Here is a 16,624-nt window from a genome sequence, read left to right as displayed (position 1 = left end):
ACCCCATAGCCACTTCCCCTTGCCAAACCTCAGTTTCCTGACTGGTAAAATGGGAATAATAATGCCTCCCTCACAGCGTTGTCAGCAGGATCCAGTGAGATGATAAAAGCATCTGGCACGTAGCACGGGTTACATAAATGGTTGTTTCTTTCCTTCCTTCCCCTTCTCCTGAAGTAAGGAGTAAAAACCCCTTTCTCTTTCTCTTCCAGTGTCAGTGGAAGCTGATGGAGAATCGAGGTCTGGACCCAGGGACTCGGGACTCCTATGGTGCCACCAGCCACCTCCCCAACAAGGGGGCCCTGGCAAAAGCCAAGAACAACTTCAAAGACCTGATGTCCAAGCTGACAGAGGGCCAGTATGTGCTGTGCCGGTGGACAGATGGACTGTATTATCTCGGGAAGATCAAGAGGGTAAACCTTTCCTTCCTGGCCCCAGTTCCCAGGCTCAGCATCTCTCTGCTCATCCTCTGGTCTTGGCCTCAGACCAGTGATGGAGGCTGGGAGACTGCTGGGAAATTCCCGCCTTGTTCTTACGCTCCAAACTGAAAGTGGAAGGAGGCGGAGCCTGCAAAAGCAGGTGCCATCCTTAGGGCCAACATCTTTAGAAAAGTGCTCTGTGAGCCTACAAAACAAAATAAAATCAGGTTGGAGAGGATCACAAACGATCACCTGGCCTGTTCTGTCCTTGGCGTTCCCGCCAAGTTGCCGTCCCCCAGTCCCTGACTGCACAACTCCAGTGAGTGGGTGTGCAGTACCTCCGGAACTGCCATCCTCCTTCCCCTTCTAGCCTGGCTCTCCTTTTTGCAGCACAAGGAGAGGTCTAAAGCCTCTGACCTGTGGGAACAGAAATGGGAGAGGAAGACCGTGTTCAAGTGGCTTTTCCCCAGCTACTGTCTCACACTGCCCCTCCCTCTCTCTGCCCCAGGTCAGCAGTTCTAAGCAGAGCTGCCTTGTAACTTTTGAAGATAACTCCAAATACTGGGTCTTGTGGAAGGACATACAGCATGGTGAGTATTCCTGTGATTTCAGGCACCACCCCCCGCCCCCCCGCCCCCCCGCAGCCCAATCCCCGATCCTCTCTCCGCCTCTCCCTCCATTTTTTCCTTCTCTCCTTCTGTCTCTAACTTCTGGCACCTGGCCTTGTCCTTGGAGCCCCAGGCGCACCTGAGATGCTGATCGGATTACCAGCTGTACAGTTATGTGGAAACACACTTGTGACATCTGTCATCCCCTTGAGTACTCCTACCTCATGAGGGAGGCAGGCAGATGGAGAAAGTGGCCCAGGGAGGTGCTGGGAGAGCAGGTTTGGGTCCCAGGCCTGTGTTTGCTTCCTTGCTGCCCAAAGCTCTGGGTCACTCTGGGGCTAGGGAACAGGGAAGGGCCCAGGCAATCAGAATTGTCACCTTTCGATATAAGCACAGTGTCCCCTATCAGCATGGTAAGAAAACGAGGGAGGCAGCTTTCTTCATGGGGGAAAGACCAAACAAGCAGATATGAACCAGGCAAGGTGATGACAGACTTACCGGGATGGAGCTAGACCAGTTTTCAGGGTTGAAAGGTAGCTGGGTTGGGTACCATCCCTGCTCTCAGAGAGCTGATACTGTCTTACAGAGATGACAGATTGGGGGCATTCTTGCCACCTTTCTTCCTTGCCATGTACATGACAGACATCACTAATCAATCACAACACTTGTATATTTTCAACATGGAGCTCCAAGCAGCCACTACCAGTCAGAGTTACCGTGAGAGAAGAGACTTTTTTTTTTTTTTGCCATTTATGCTCTAACAGGAGAACCGACATGGCGGTATGTGGGGAAGAGGCAGGTTTTAGGGTCCAGTATTCCTCGGACCAAGATATTCTAGCTCTGCCACTTACTGCTGCGTATCTTTGGGTGAGTGACATAAGCTCTGTGAGCCTGTTTCTTCATCTGAGGAAAAGGAGACTGAACGTACTGGCCTCACAGTGTGGTTAAATGCTTAGCCCAGTGCTGCTGAGTTACAGGGAGGCTGTTTCTGAAGAATTTGTTACCGTAAGAGATGATTTCAAGAGCCTGCCAAGCAGAGGCCACAGAACCCAGCCAGTTAGTCGAGCTTCCAAACTGCCTTTTTCTCCAAGACGTTGTGGCTAATACAGGCTGATGCTTCTCCAAGCCCCTCTCACCCTAAAGGTATTATTTAAAAATCCAAAGCAACGAGGGTCTCCTCTCCTGGGCTACCTTCTTTTTCAAAGCAGAAGGAGCCGGCTGGTGAGGAAAGACAGTCTAAACCATGGATCGAAGTAGCACACCATGAATAGAAGGCCCACTGTGTGCCAGGCACCAAGGAGGTGCTGCAGTGCTCACCGTGTGGCTCCCCAGCCAGATCACTGCTCATCACAGGTAGGACAGCAGCCCTCTGGGGTCGCCCTAGAGCATAAGGCTGAGCACACTATAGTTACTGACCCATCACTTCATTAAGCCAGTGAAGACTTACTGTGACCCACAGTGGGTCCCGCCTTCCTGGGAGCATATTCAGGGATCATTTACTCAACAAACATGGCTTGAACACGTGTTATGTGCCACACCCCATAAGAGGTCCTGGGGACACAGAGATGAACAGATACCTTTTCTGCCCTTACAGAACTTTCCGTCTGCTAGGGGAAATGAGACAGAAACACAATCAAAATGTATCTTACTTTATTCACTCAAACCCTTCAGTCATAAATACATATTTCTTCTTCAGCAACACCAAATTGCAAAGGAAAAAAAAAAGAGAGATGGAGAGGGAAACTGTAGATTAAAAGCAATTGATCAAACTTAAAATTGTTATGACTTTTTGGAGACAATTGAATATGTGAACACTAACTGAATTTGTTGATATTCAGAATTTAATTTTTAGGTGCAATAAAGGTGCTGCAGTTATTTTTTTTTTAGAGTCCTGAATTTTCAGCAATATGTACTGAAATATTTAATACAGGAGGGGGGGAGGTGAGTGGAAATATAGTCAAAACAAGATTGGCTGTGAGTTCATGATTGTTGATGAGAACATGGCGTTTCATTATAACATTCTGTTATTCCATAATAAAATTTTTTTAAAAATTATTTAACATAAAAAACTTTAACAGATCAAGTTAAATTAAGCAGGAGAGGCAGCATGACACGGTGAAAAGGACAAATAATGTGATGTCAGATAGCTGCGGGTTTGAATCCCCCCCCTCCTCCTTACCAGCTGAGCATGGGACTTAACCTCTCCGAGCTTTAGAATGGGCTAATGGTAATAGGCAGCTCAGACTGGTCGGGGAGATTCAGTGAGTTGGCCTATGGGGCCCAGCACTCAGTAGAGGCTTAGCACCTGGAATGTAATTTTAAAACTGCTGTTTCCTGTGAGCCCGACCTGACCCTAGAGGGCCTCTTTCTTTCAGCTGGTGTTCCAGGAGAGGAACCCAAGTGTAACATCTGCCTGGGGAAGACATCAGGACCGCTGAATGAGATCCTCATCTGTGGGAAATGTGGCCTGGGTGAGTGTGATGAGCAGGGCATGGAGAAGGCCCAGACCTGTGGGTCCCCATTCCCCGCTGGCTCGGGACCTGCGTCGCCCCAGACCATTAGGGCCTTAGCTGGCTTCCTGTTTCTTTTGGAGCTCCAGAGTGACAAGGGGCCAGTCTCTGGGAATGAGGGCCCGGGGAGGTGATCCTTGGGGAAAGCTGGGGCTTCTGGAAAGTGAGAGAAGTTATGCACTTTGGAGCCCCCGTGGGTGGAGAGGATGGGTAGGAGAGATGGGGCACAGAGGCTGAAGCCAGACCTTTGGTGCTTCCCGCCCTGGGCCAATGCTGGCTCTTAGTGGCCTGCTTGGACACCAGCCTGGCTGCCTGGTGAGCATGACCAGCCAGTCCCCTGGCGGCTGGCAGGCACACAGCTCCTAGGACTTGCCGCAGCCCTCCCCAGCCTGCCGCCTCTGGGCTGACTGGCCTCGGGCGACTGCTTCCTCGTGGGCACTCACCCCCTCTCCTTTGCCATAGGTTACCACCAGCAGTGCCACATCCCCATAGCGGGCAGTGCCGACCGGCCCCTGCTCACACCTTGGTTCTGCCGACGCTGCATCTTTGCGCTGGCTGTGCGGGTGAGCCCTCCATCCTTCCCACCCTGCTTCTCCCCATCCTCCAGTCTGGAAGCCCAGAGGCCCCCTGGGCCCGGGCCTCACTCCTGGTCACAGAGCCTGGCTTTGGAGGCAGACAGCGACTGCCACTTAACCAGCTGTATGTCCTTGTGCAGTTCCTTAGCCTCCCTGAGCCTGTTTCCTTGGCTGTTAAATGCATACAGGTTTGGGGACTTCCCTGGTGGTCCAGTGGTTAAGACTCCACGCTTCCAATGCAGAGGGTGCGGGTTCGATCCCTGGTGGGGGAATTAAGATGCCACATGCTGTGTGGCCAAAAAAAAAGTACTCTTTAAATGGATACAGGTTTGGTGTCAGGAGTAGGAGGCCCCCAACAAATAGTGAGAAATCACTATTAAGAGAGAAAATCCATATAAGCGCCCACTCTCAATATGTGTTGGTTATTATTGTTACTTTTACTGTTGCGCTTATTACTATTAATATTATTGAAAATGCAGCTCCTTGGGGATAGAGAGAGGATGGATCTGGGATTGATGAGAAGAGGCTTTGTGCGTTTCTGACTACATTGGAATATCTTGTTCCACCTGGTCGGCATTAGCCTTGATAGGGAGCCACGTGTGGCCCAACCGGGACCCCCGCGGGTAACTCGGGCCCTCATCTTCCCGCAGAAAGGCGGTGCGCTGAAGAAGGGCGCCATCGCCAGGACCCTGCAGGCTGTGAAGATGGTGCTGTCCTACCAGCCCGAGGAGCTGGAGTGGGACTCGCCCCACCGCACCAACCAGCAGCAATGCTACTGCTACTGCGGCGGGCCGGGAGAGTAAGGCCGCGGGGGCGGGGCGGGGCGGGGCGGGGCCTCCCCGAGGGGCGGGGCGCGGGGCGGGGCCCCAGGGAAGCCGGGTAGGCGCGGCTGGCTGGGGGAGCCAGACCCCCATGGAAGAGCCCGTATCCTCCCTCAGGCCTCGGGGATGACACCTGAGCGCGCGCGGGGCTCGAGAGCACAGGGCTAGCGCTCTCCGCAGCGGGGTGCAGGGGAGTGGTGGTTGTTTTCTTGGGGCACCGTGGAAAAGAAGGCAGTATTGAAGAGTGCTTACCAGACTGGCCCCCAGTGTCCAACCAGCCCCTTAGAGCTGTGCTACCCCTGAGCCTCAGTTCTCATCATAGTTTCCCCGTGACGTGGTGGTTGTGAGCGGTGGGTGAATTAGGTCGTTCACGTAAAGGCTCACACAGTTCCTGGCTCTTGGTAAGCACTTGAACAACTGTGAGCTGTTACTGTTGGTGCATGGACGTTGAGATAAAGCTTTCCGTTGCCAGAGTCAATGAGACAGGCTGCTGATGAGATATGAAGGTCCTTTTCCCTGGAGGTGTGCAAGCAGGGGTTGGGGGGAATACCTTGGGGACGCTGTGGAGGGGGTTCTTACCCTGACTGTATGTAGGATGGGAGTCTTTGATTCTTCCTTGGGGCTTGGGCCTCCATGCAGCCATGGCTGATTGAGCCTGTTCCCTTGGGCTGACTGCACCAACACTGTGGGAGGAACCACAGAAGTGAGAGATGGAACCTCTGCCCTCAGGAAACAGCCTACAGTTCACCCTGAAGTCCTGAGTCTCATCCCCAAGTTCTGCTGACAAGCACTAGGGGTCTGGAGGCTGTGCTTACGACCTCGCCGGGTGATTTGGGCAAATCACTTGAAGTACTTCATCTCTCCAGTGGGATTAATAACCTCGGCCCCATCATCCTTCCGTGGGTGTTGAGGCCTTTGGGATAACAGATGGAGAAATGCTTATAGAGACCTTTGCAGCATTGAGGTGGTGGTTCTCAGTGCTTACTGGGCAGAGTTGCTCGGGTGATTGTCGGAAATGTGTCTCCCAGGGGCTATCCCAAGGACTGAGTAGGCCTGGAACGGGTCAAGGAATCTTCTGCATTTTAACCTGGACCCCAGGTGATTCTGATGCAGGTGGTCCAAGGACCACATCTGACAAGGTGTGAACAAAGCATTGACTGTTAATTAAGAAAGCACCTTTTTGGTTTTCTTTCTTATTCAATGAGTAGTTGTTGAATGGTTGTGATAGGGTAAATACATTACCAGGTGAGGGGCTTATAGGAGCCTTTATTCTCCCATGAAGCCTCCAGGACAAACCTTTCCCCATCAGTAGTGTTTGGGAAGCAGTGTGTGAGGCACAGACCAGAGATGGGGGCTCCAGTGTGGCACAAAGAGCGTGGGCTTTGAAGTCAGGGAGGCTAGGATTTGAGTCACCATCCACCACTTGCCTCCTGAGTGACCTTGAACAATCTGTCTAACCTCTGACTCACCTGTAAAGTGTGGTCAGCGGCCCGTGTTTGACCAGATGGTGAGATCGAATGATATAGCCTAAGCCCTGCTGCCAGGGCTTCCCCCGGTACAGCCCAGTGCTCAGTAACTGTGAGTTCTCTTCCCTTTCCCCCGCTGGAGAGCGAGTTTGTGTTGGGAAAGGTTGCTGAGGCTGATCCCTGGCTGGGAGTGTGGGCCTGGCTGACCCTGGCTCCTCTGGCTCTCCAGATGGTACCTGCGGATGCTGCAGTGTTACCGGTGCAGGCAGTGGTTCCACGAGGCCTGCACCCAGTGTCTCAATGAGCCCATGATGTTCGGAGACCGGTAGGTGCTAATCTGGTCTGGCTCAGCCTTGGGGGCGAGGTGGGGGGATGGGGGCAGCAGCTGCAGCAACTCCTTCAGGTTGCCTGCCAGGCCCTAGACCCCCAGTGGGGGGCTGGGACAGTGTGTCCCTGTCTACAGAGGCAGCTCAGGGTAAGGAGGCCTTCCCAGTAGAGGGACACTCTGGGCCACATCCCCAGTCGCAGCCCCACCTTCCCTAAGCCCCAGACGCTTCAAGTGTCTGGGGAAGGGGGAGAGACACAGGCCCTGCCCCAGCCCTGACCGGGGTTGTTGGAGGAGGCAATGGGGGAAATGGATGACTTGATCTGGCCTCTAACCAAGGGGGCTAAGCTAGTGGAAGGCTTATGTGTGTCAAACAGGATACTGTGTGTGTCTTGGTTGGTGTCTCACGTTGTTTGTGATTGAGTGCGTGTGTGTGTGTGTGTGTGTGTGTGTGTGTCAGGCAGAGGGGAAGAGGGTGGTCCCTGCAGCCCAGCCTAGTTCAGCTCACTCTGAACTCAGCCACCCTCCAGGGCAGTGATATTTGGGAAAGGGTTTGAGGTACGGGTTAGAAGGGGTAGGGGAGTAGTTCTTGGTCCCTCTTCTGCCCCATTTTTATCCCCTCCCCAGAGGGAATGAGGACAATGCTGACTCTGGGAAAGTGGGGCGGGGGGGGGGGGTGGTGGTGAGGGCACTGGACCAGGGTCAGGTGTCAGAGCCCCTCCTACCACAGGCCCCCTTTTCACCCACCCACAGGTTCTACCTGTTTTTCTGCTCCGTGTGCAACCAGGGCCCAGAGTACATCGAGAGGTTGCCCCTGCGATGGTGAGAGGGTGGGGCTTGGCCCAGGCCCACTCCTGTCCCTTCCCAGTTTCTCCCTTCCCTCCTCCCTCCGGGAACAATTCCATTTCCAGCCACCAGGTCCCAGCCTTGCCCCTGCCCTTCAGCCTGGACCCAGGATGCTCCAGCCCTGGCTGCACAGGCTGCCAGCTCACTCTGGGCCTGCCTCCTTGCACCCTTGCCCAGGGTCGATGTGGTTCACCTGGCCCTCTACAACCTGGGGGTGCAGAGCAAGAAGAAGTACTTTGACTTTGAGGAGATTCTGGCCTTTGTCAACCACCACTGGGAGCTCCTGCAGCTTGGCAAGGTATGCAAGACCGTGGGACGTCAGAATGGCGAGAATCCGTTCCACAGTGGGGTTCCCTAAGTCCAGAGAGGTGAGATGTTTGCCCAGGGCCACATGGCGCCGCACTAGGATCTGGGTCTCTGAGCACAGTTCTTCAGGAACGCTGGCTGTCCGTGAGGGCTGCTGAGTGGGGACAAAGACCCAGAGCCTTTGAGCCGTTGCATCTCTGAGTCCAGGCGTCTGAGCCTTTTCCCTGCAAGGAGCTTCCTAACCCAGGCTTTGGTAGTGGGTGGGTTAGGGCCTCACCAGCTCAGCTGTAGGGAGCTGGGGGTCGAGTCTGGCTGGAGGAGATCTCCCTACAGAGCTATGTGACCCACTCCAGATTACCTGGCTAGGATGGAAAGTGAAGTGGGCCTGCCCTCTGCCGGTCGTACTCTGAATAGCAGAAGAGATCACCAGGGGTCTGGGAACTTGGATTCACGGAGTGAAGTCACAAACCAGAGACTTTCAGGATGTCAGAGGTAGAGAGCTGAGCCAGGGCTTCCCCAACCACTTCCACGGCAGGGCCATGCACCCTTTAATGACACCCTCTGAATCCTCTCCACCACATCCAGAGTGAGTCATCTCTGCTGACTGCCCCAAATCCTTTAGTGAAATAGGGCTTTTTTTTTTTAAAGTAACTTTATGCTCGGCAGAAGTTCTTCACATAGTAACATCTTCATTTACAGTGTTTGATAATTTACAAAAGGCATACATATTATAAAGCCCTAAAAGATAGGTAGAGCTGGGATTTTTAAACAATTTTTTCCTGATTTATTAAAAAAAAATCATACATGCTCCTGGTAGAAAATTTTCAAAGTACCAAAAAGTATAAGAAAGTACACTTAAAAGAAAACCATCCATACTCCTGCATCTCACCACTCAGAAACATCCACTGCTAACACACATAGGTGCACAGAGTTCAATCCTCTCATTTACGTCTATTTTTCTTTTTATAGGGCTTAGATATACGGTATTTACAATTTTTTATTGAAGTATAGTTGGTTTACAATATTATGTTAGTTTGAGGCATACAGCAGTGATTCAGTCATATATATATATGTATATATATATATATATATATTCAGATTATTTTCCATTATAGGTTATTACAAGGTATTGAATATAGTGCCCTGTGCTATACAGTAAATCCTTGTTGTTTATCTATTTTATGTATAGTAGTGTGTATCTGTTAATCCCATACTCCTCTAATTTATCCCTTCCCCCTCCTTTTCCTCTTTGGTAACCATAAGTTTGTGGGAATGTAAATTGGTGCAGCCACTATAGAAAACAGAATGTAAGTTCCTTAGAAAACTAAAAATAGAGCTACCGTATGATCCAGTAAGCCCACTCCTGGGCATATATTCAGAAAAGATGAAAACTAATTCGAAAAGACACCTGCACCCCCAATGGTCATAGCACTATTTACAATAGCCAAGACATGGAAACAACCCAATTTCCCATCAATAGATGATTGGTTTAAGAAGATGAGGTGTATATATACAATGGAGTATTACTCAGCCATAAAAAGAATGAAATATTACCATTTGCAGCAACATGAATATTATACTAAGTGAAATAGGTCAGACAACTATTATGTCACTTGTATGTAGAATCTAAAAAATAATACAAATGAATCTGTATACAAAACATACAGTATATACAATTTTAAGTCATTTTTTTTGTTTACATTATATCATAAATACTTTTCCATGTTATGAAAGAGTTTTTAATCAACATTTTTCATGGCTGCATGGTTTCCACCATAGTTTACTTGCTTGTTTCTTTCCTGTTGGGCATGTAGTTTCTTTCCCATCATTAGGAAAATGATGCGGTGAACTTTTTTGTACATAAAGCATTACTTGTGTGTCATGTCTGTATGACGGGTTCCACGGAACAGCATTACTGGGTCAAGGGCATGGACATTTTTAAAGCTCTTGATACATTTAGGACAGGAGTTACGCTCCTCATTTACAGATGGCGATGTGAGCTCAGAGGTGAAAAGACTTGTCTGAGATCATGGAACAAGTCAGTGGTCCTCGCCTGGAAGACTCGGGGCATCAGGAGATTGAGGGGAGGGTGGGGACGGGCTGAGGTCTTCTCAGATGCCATGCGCCAGGTCTGACTGTCCTCTGCCCTGCTCCCCCGTAGCTCACCAGCACCCCCGTGACGGACCGAGGACCGCATCTCCTCAACGCTCTGAACAGTTACAAAAGCCGGTGCGTGCAGGGAAGGGAGGGAGTGCTGTGGGCCCCCCGACAGGTTGGATTTCAGTTAAAGCGTCTTCCTACCTCATAACCTTTGCACAAGCTATGCTCCCACCTGGGTCTCCCTCCATTTCTCTTTGACTATATGAATATTACCCGTCCTTCAAGATCAGGGAGCACCCACTTCATTTGGGATGCCTCCCCTGACCACTCCAGCAGCCAGACACATTTTGATACTGGACTCAGCTCCATAGGGGGCTGAAACCCCTGCTCTCTGAGGGCCCCCTGCTGTCTGAGGTCTCCCCTGCACTAGCCATCTATGGTTCTGGGCCAGGCACTGAAGCATGGACTCATCACCTGTCCCCAGCCCATGTCTGCCCATCCACACTGCTGAGTTCTTCTCAGAACACATGGCTGGCATGCCCCTCGCTACCACCACAGAGAATGCCCAAGCTCCTTAGCATGGCACTCAAGGCCTCTTATGATCAGACCCTGCCCATACCTTCTGCCACGGACCCTTTGCTTTATTTATTCTGGGCGTCAGCCATTCTGAACCCTTTGCTTTCCTACTCAGTGCTTTTGCTCACACTCTTTCTTCACCTAGGATGCTCTTTGATGCCTTTCATTCATTTGTTCCATCAGTGACTATTTATTGAACTGCTCTGTGTCAGCCCTGTGTAGGTACTGAGGACACCGTGAATAAGACACGGTCCCTGCTTCTGTGAAACCTCCCCAGACATCTCTAGACAGAACTGTCCACTCTCTCTTTCATCTTGTCACGGTTTGGGGCCCAGACACAGCCCTCTACTTGAGTACGTGGGGCCTCCTGACCTCTCTGTGGACGGTCTCCTGAGGGTAGGACTGTGGCTAAGTCACCTCTGCAGCCTCATGGCAGCTCAGCCAGTGATGAAAGGGTGAGGGAAGTGCCTGGAGGTGCTTTCAGTCTCCTTGGGGAGAGCAGAGAACAGAGTGGTGTGGAATGCAGTGTTTTGACCACAGGGTTCCACGGGGAGCTGGAGGAGGGCTTCCTGTAGGCAGAGGCCTTGGGGCTGGTTGAGGCAGAGAAGAAAAGGGAGGAGGAGCAGCAAGAGCCACACACAAGACAAGGAAACACCGGGACGAGCCGCCAGCTGCGTTCTCGGCCGCCACCTGGAGCCCCTGATCCCACAGGCTTCGAGGAATCAGTGTCTCCACGGGCCACTCTGGGTCCGGGGAGGCAGAGAGGGAGGTTTTAACACTTGACTCTCCTCCCCAGGAGGATGGACGGACAGGCTCCAGAGCTTTCTCCTCTCCCTGCCCACCCCCAGGTTCCTCTGTGGCAAGGAGATCAAGAAGAAGAAGTGCATCTTCCGCCTGCGCATCCGCGTCCCGCCCAACCCCCCCGGGAAGCTGCTGCCCGACAAGGGCCTGGTGCCCACCGAGAACGGCACCTCTGAGCTGCGTAAGAGAGGAAAGAGCAAGCCTGGGTCAGTGCCTGGGGCCCTTGGGCCGGGGCCGCAGCCGACCTCGGGTCCTCTGCTCCCGGCTCCGGCTGCAGCCCCCTCCGATGGGCTGTGTGGTGGCATCCAAGTGATCAAGGCAGGCCTCCAGCCAGTTAGTCCCAGCTGGAGGCACCCTGAACCGGCCAGTCAGTGGCTGAGCCGGGACCTGATCCCACGTTCCCGCTCCTTCAGCCACAGCCCCTTGTGGCCTCGCTTGGAGGGAAAGCCAGATCACGGGACCCAGTCTTGCTGGCTTAGGGCTGAGGCAGAGGTCAAGGGGCAGTCAGTGTGTAAGGGGTCCCTAGCGCTCCCGGCTGAGCCCAGCCCCCTCTTCCTGGCATGGGGGGTGAGGGGCAGAGCGCCTGGATGCCCGAGGCAGGAGAAGTACCTCCTCTCCTGCCTGCCCACTATACCCCGCCACCCTCGCACACCTGCTGCCCCAGAGGACCCCCCCCTCCCCAGGTCTCCTTGTAAAGGAGAGCCTGTGCCCACCCCCACGCTGTGACCCCACCCCTCCCTGCCCAGCCACTCCTCCCCCGGGGCCACCCCCTGGGCCTTCAGGCTCTGACTGGGCCACCCTTTCCCTTTTCTGTCTCCACAGTTTGTTGCCTCATGATTTCCAGCAGCAGAAAAGGCGAGTTTATAGAAGAAAAAGATCAAAGTTTTTGCTGGAAGATGCTATCCCCAGTGTTAGTTTCTCGTTTTCTCACTCTCCACTTTCACACTCAGGGTCAGCACATACTAGGGATTCCTGTGCAGAAAACTAAGTCCCCCAGGCCCAGGGGACTCTCCCACGTCCCCGAAAGGATCCTTTTACAGCTGGTTGAACAAGGAAGGGCCAGGCACTGCGAGACTCCTCCTTCATCTCCCCAAGTTCTCCCAAGAACCCAGAGCGGGGCTGGGCAAGGGCAGGTAATATCCTTGCCTCCACTGTCCAGGTGGGGAAACTCAGGGCCCAGGAGGGCAGTGGCCCTCCTGAGGTCACACCTCAGGCAGTGGCAGAGCCCAGCCCAGAACCAGGGCTCCAGAGCATTCTTGCCTTCTTCAGTAGCCCTGCATCCTCACTGAAGCCCTCGCTGTGGGCAGTAACATTAGCCGTGTCTCCAATGGACCATTTATAAGGCACCTTCGCATCTGTCATTCCATTCTGCCACGCTCCCTGACACCTCTTAAGAGTGAAGCTCAGAAGGGGTTATTACCCACCTTTTGCAGTTGAGGTAACTCAAGCCCAGAGATGGAACAGTCAGACAACCGGCCAGAGACAAAGCCAGGACTAGAACCGACATGACCTGGCTCCCTGGTCAGGACTGGAAAAAAGAGGAAGGGACAAGTCTGACCCTCAGAAGGCCAGCTGGCCCCGTGCAGCCTGTGCGGCCCTCAGCGGGGAGGAGGGTGCTGTGAAAGGTGGAAGTGATGCTTGCCGGCTGACCGCCCCTCCTTCCTGTGTCCACAGAGTGACTTTACCTCGGCCTGGAGCACCAACCACCACCTAGCCAGCATATTTGACTTCACGCTGGATGAGATACAGAGTTTAAAAAGGTAACAATGAGGGACCTGGCAGAGAGGTCTGCTCTGGAGACTGGGATGGAACCAAGCAGGGAGACCACCATTCCTCTAGCTATGGAAGATGTGAAGCAGAGAGCCTTTGGAGGGAAGGGAAGCTCCCTTGGGGTCACTGAGTTAAAGGGTCTGCATTGCAGAAGGCTGCCTGAAAGGTCTGTCTGCATTAGGGCAGCCTAACACCCATGCTGTAAGCCTGCAGGGCTCCCGGGGACAGCTCCGCAGGGCAGCGCTCAAGGCCTGCCTAGTCCGGCCCTCCCTACCTCTCCCACTTCTCCTTGCCTCACGCCTGACACCAAAATTGCTGTGATCACCCCACATTCACGTTCCTCCAGGGAGCCTTCCCTAACCCTCCCCAGGCTGTGGCGGATGCTCCTTGTGTACTCCCCCAGAGCCTCGTGCTTGGTACACCCAAGGGGAGGGGCTGCATCCATCGTTTTATTTCCAGAACTATTAAAGGTCGTTTCGTGCTTTCCTGTGGGCATGGAGGAGAGAGCAAGGGCTTCAGTCAGTCAGGCCTGGGCTCCAGCCCCTACTTACCAATTGCCATCTGTGTAACGTTAGCAAAATTCTTTAACCTCTCTGAACCTCCTCACCTGTTCCTGCGTGGTTGTTATGAGACTCAAAATCCTGTACACGAAAGCACTCCCGGCCTGTAAGGTGTTGCACGAGTGTCTGGGGTCATGGTGATTATCATCTCTAATGACGGTCACAGTGCTTATGTCAATGCCAGGGGAGGGTGGTCAGGGAAGGCTTTTGTGACTCCTTGGACTCTGAAGGCTGGATGGGTAGGAAATGTTCAGGAGAGAGGAGGTGCCACTGCAGCTGTGGTGGCGGGAAGCTCAGTGGGAAGGTGGCTTCGGCTGGGACGAAGGATGCATGTGAGAGGGACCAGGAGACGACGGGGAGGTCCCAAGGGGCGCTGAGGATCAGCGGCTGGCTCACCCTCTCCTCCCTCTTAGCGCCAGCTCAGGCCAGACCTTCTTCTCGGACGTGGACTCCACCGATGCTGCCAGCACCTCTGGCTCCGCTTCCACCAGCCTTTCCTACGACTCCAGGTTAGCTTCCCAGCACGATGGATTCAAGTTCCATCGCTCCCCCCAGAACCCCCAGCCCCCTTTGGGATGTGTGGCTCACTGTGCATCTGAGTCTCAGGACCTGGCCGCCCTCAAGTGCGTGAGGGTCTGGGACCCTCCGGTTCTGAGTTATGGGCATTCGGGCTGCTCCTCTTAGCCGGCTACAGGTTATGTGACACCTCTTGCTGGGCAGTTTCAGATCCAGGGTTCTTCCATTCTGGGGTTCTTGGCCTCTGCTTGCCATGATTTTGCAATGTCTGTGCCTCTGACTGCAGGGTCCCCTGACCCTGGTTCTTGGCTGTCTGAACCTGGTGTCTGTCTTGTGGGTCTTTAAGGAAAAGAGCCTGGGAGAGGGGAAATGGCATCCTGCAAAGTATAAGGACTAGGAGAGGGCACAGAAATCCCTGGAGGCCTAGCTAAGGGTACAGCCTGCTTGGCAACAGCTGGTCCTCAGCAGCAAAGGGAGGGTGGTGCTGCAAAGCACACAGACAACTTTTTAACTGAGGCTCTTTTAACTGTATTTAGGATACTTGAGGCCCTTGCAAAAAGTAGAATTTAAAGCATCGATGTAATGCCTGTTGAATGTCTTGTCTCCAAACATCTCTGTCTTTCTCTGCTGTTGCCTCTGTATTTTCTTTTCTCTCTTCGGTTCTCACTAGCTCTTTGGGTCTTGGTTTGTTCCTAAGTATCTGTGACTGTGTACCTCTTCTTTTGTGAGTTTCTTTCCCCCGCTCCGCCTCTTTCTGCCCCTGTGGAGGGGAGAGGGGAGGAGAGGGGACACATGTCTGCCTCCCCATCCCTACCCGTGCGTGACGCCTCCGGCTACAGTGAGTCCAGGTGACCGACTAGGCAGAGTAAGCAGGGCCTCTGCACTGCACGGCTGCAGGAAGCACCAGGATGGTGCTCCTGGACTCAGGCCACACTGAGCTCCTCAGCATAAGAAACACGGTTTTAGAGCTGGACACACCTAGGTTTGAATCCGGGCTCTGCCACTCCCCGGCTGGTGGTTTCTCCTCTGGAGCCTCCTCAGGGCTGTGGTAGGGATCCAGGGGGATCATCGGTGCCCAGGGCCTGGTGCCCGGAGTGCTCAGGGACAGGGACTTGGTGGGATAATCCCGTTTCATTCCCGTCGTCGTCCCCCTCCCCTTCCGATACAGACGGACAGTGGGCAGCCGCAAGAGGAAGCTGGCAGCCAAAGCGTACATGCCACTGCGGGCAAAGCGGCGGGCGGCCGAGCTGGGTGGACGCTGCCCCTCCGACAGCAGCGCAGAGGGGGCCTCAGGCCCTGAGCGGCCCGACGAGGGCATCGACAGCCACACGTTCGAGAGCATCAGTGAAGATGACTCGTCCTTGTCCCACCTCAAGTCATCCATCACCAACTATTTTGGCGCAGCCGGGCGGTTAGCCTGTGGGGAGAAGTACCAGGTGCTGGCTCGGAGGGTCACGCCTGAGGGCAAGGTTCAGTACCTGGTGGAGTGGGAAGGGACTACCCCTTACTGACCAGCCCCTAAAGGATGCCAGCAGTCCTGGAAACCAAAGGAGAGACAGCGGAAGCCACAGGCTCCCCAGTTCTCTCCAGGCTGGGGTGGGGGAGGGAAGCAAGACGGAGCTGCAAGTGCCTGGCCAGAGCCCTGCCTGCCCGCCTGCCCGCCTGCCCGCCAGGGCTGTGCCTCCACTGTGCCTGTTCTGCTCTCCGGCCCCCTCAGGCTCACCACCTCTTTGCCTGTGTCTCTGAGGTCCCGCTGGCTACTTCTCAGTGTCTCCACACACTCCCTCAAACTGTTTACCTGTTCCTCTGAATTAGCGTCCTGCTGGCTCTGTGGGCTGTTCCTGAGGCCCGAGTCTTTGTCCCCAGTGCGTCCCTTTACCTTTCCTTCCCCTTTTGGGTGTGTGTGTTTACACACCCAACCCTCCACTGGACATCCTTACACCTGACCCATCCCAGGGACCACATCATGAGAACAGAAACCTTTGAGAAAGACCGGGTGAAGGTGGGTAAGAGGATGCCTTGAGGAGCCTTTCCCTCTCACTTTCCTGCCTCTCCTTCTGCCCTTGGGAAGAGGTGGTGAGGGTGGGAGAGAGAATGCCTCTGGAAAGCCTGTGTGGCAGAGGCCCTGGGACCCTCAGGATCTGAGGCGTGAGGAGACTCGGCCTCTGCTTCCGAAGGCACCAGCACCAGAGCCCAGTTATTAAGGCCGAGTGCAGGCTGCAGGCGTCAGCTTCTGAGACCCGTGTTCCCTCCCCTGGCCATATCCCTCTCTGTTACCATGGAGCTGGGCCTGGCCTCGCAAACCTGAGGCTGGAGGAAAGGAAGCCGTGTCCTGCTACACCTCAGACTGTCTCCTCTGCCTCCCACCCCCAGACTCACCCCCCCACACAGAAGCTTCCATCTGCATGTGTGCTTTCACCTCCAGGCA

General features: G+C 53.8%; 1 protein-coding gene across 2 annotated transcripts; it reads left to right on the top strand.

The window, feature by feature from the left end:
* Nucleotides 1-212: 212 nt before the first annotated feature.
* PHF19 (PHD finger protein 19) lies at nucleotides 213-15,707 on the top strand. Of its 2 annotated transcripts, XM_065878854.1 has the most exons (14): nucleotides 213-410; nucleotides 925-1,006; nucleotides 3,400-3,495; nucleotides 3,997-4,097; nucleotides 4,760-4,908; nucleotides 6,626-6,721; nucleotides 7,475-7,543; nucleotides 7,745-7,865; nucleotides 10,035-10,102; nucleotides 11,398-11,556; nucleotides 12,173-12,260; nucleotides 13,025-13,110; nucleotides 14,094-14,189; nucleotides 15,365-15,707. In XM_065878854.1, exons 1-14 carry the CDS (start codon nucleotides 225-227, stop codon nucleotides 15,705-15,707), a joined length of 1,740 nt encoding a protein of 579 aa, XP_065734926.1. In that variant the 5' UTR covers nucleotides 213-224. The 2 variants fall into 2 exon arrangements, with proteins under 2 accessions (XP_065734926.1, XP_065734925.1); XM_065878853.1 differs by lacking the exons at nucleotides 925-1,006; nucleotides 3,400-3,495 and having other exon boundaries at nucleotides 225-276; nucleotides 4,027-4,097.
* The last annotated feature ends 917 nt before the right edge of the window (nucleotides 15,708-16,624 follow it).

This window comes from Phocoena phocoena, chromosome 6 (assembly GCF_963924675.1).
Source record: "Phocoena phocoena chromosome 6, mPhoPho1.1, whole genome shotgun sequence".
NCBI lineage: Eukaryota > Metazoa > Chordata > Mammalia > Artiodactyla > Phocoenidae > Phocoena > Phocoena phocoena.
The sequence above is the reverse complement of the archived record's forward strand: the minus strand, read 5'-3'. Positions and strand labels throughout refer to the sequence as shown.

Bases quoted from the DNA above. Each gene is read 5' to 3' on its own strand.
- PHF19 (XM_065878854.1), top strand. From the start codon at position 225: ATGGAGAATCGAGGTCTGGACCCAGGGACTCGGGACTCCTATGGTGCC. The intron at 411-924 runs GTAAACCTTTCC...TCTCTGCCCCAG, and splicing joins ATCTCGGGAAGATCAAGAGG to GTCAGCAGTTCTAAGCAGAG. The intron at 1,007-3,399 runs GTGAGTATTCCT...TCTTTCTTTCAG, and splicing joins GTGGAAGGACATACAGCATG to CTGGTGTTCCAGGAGAGGAA.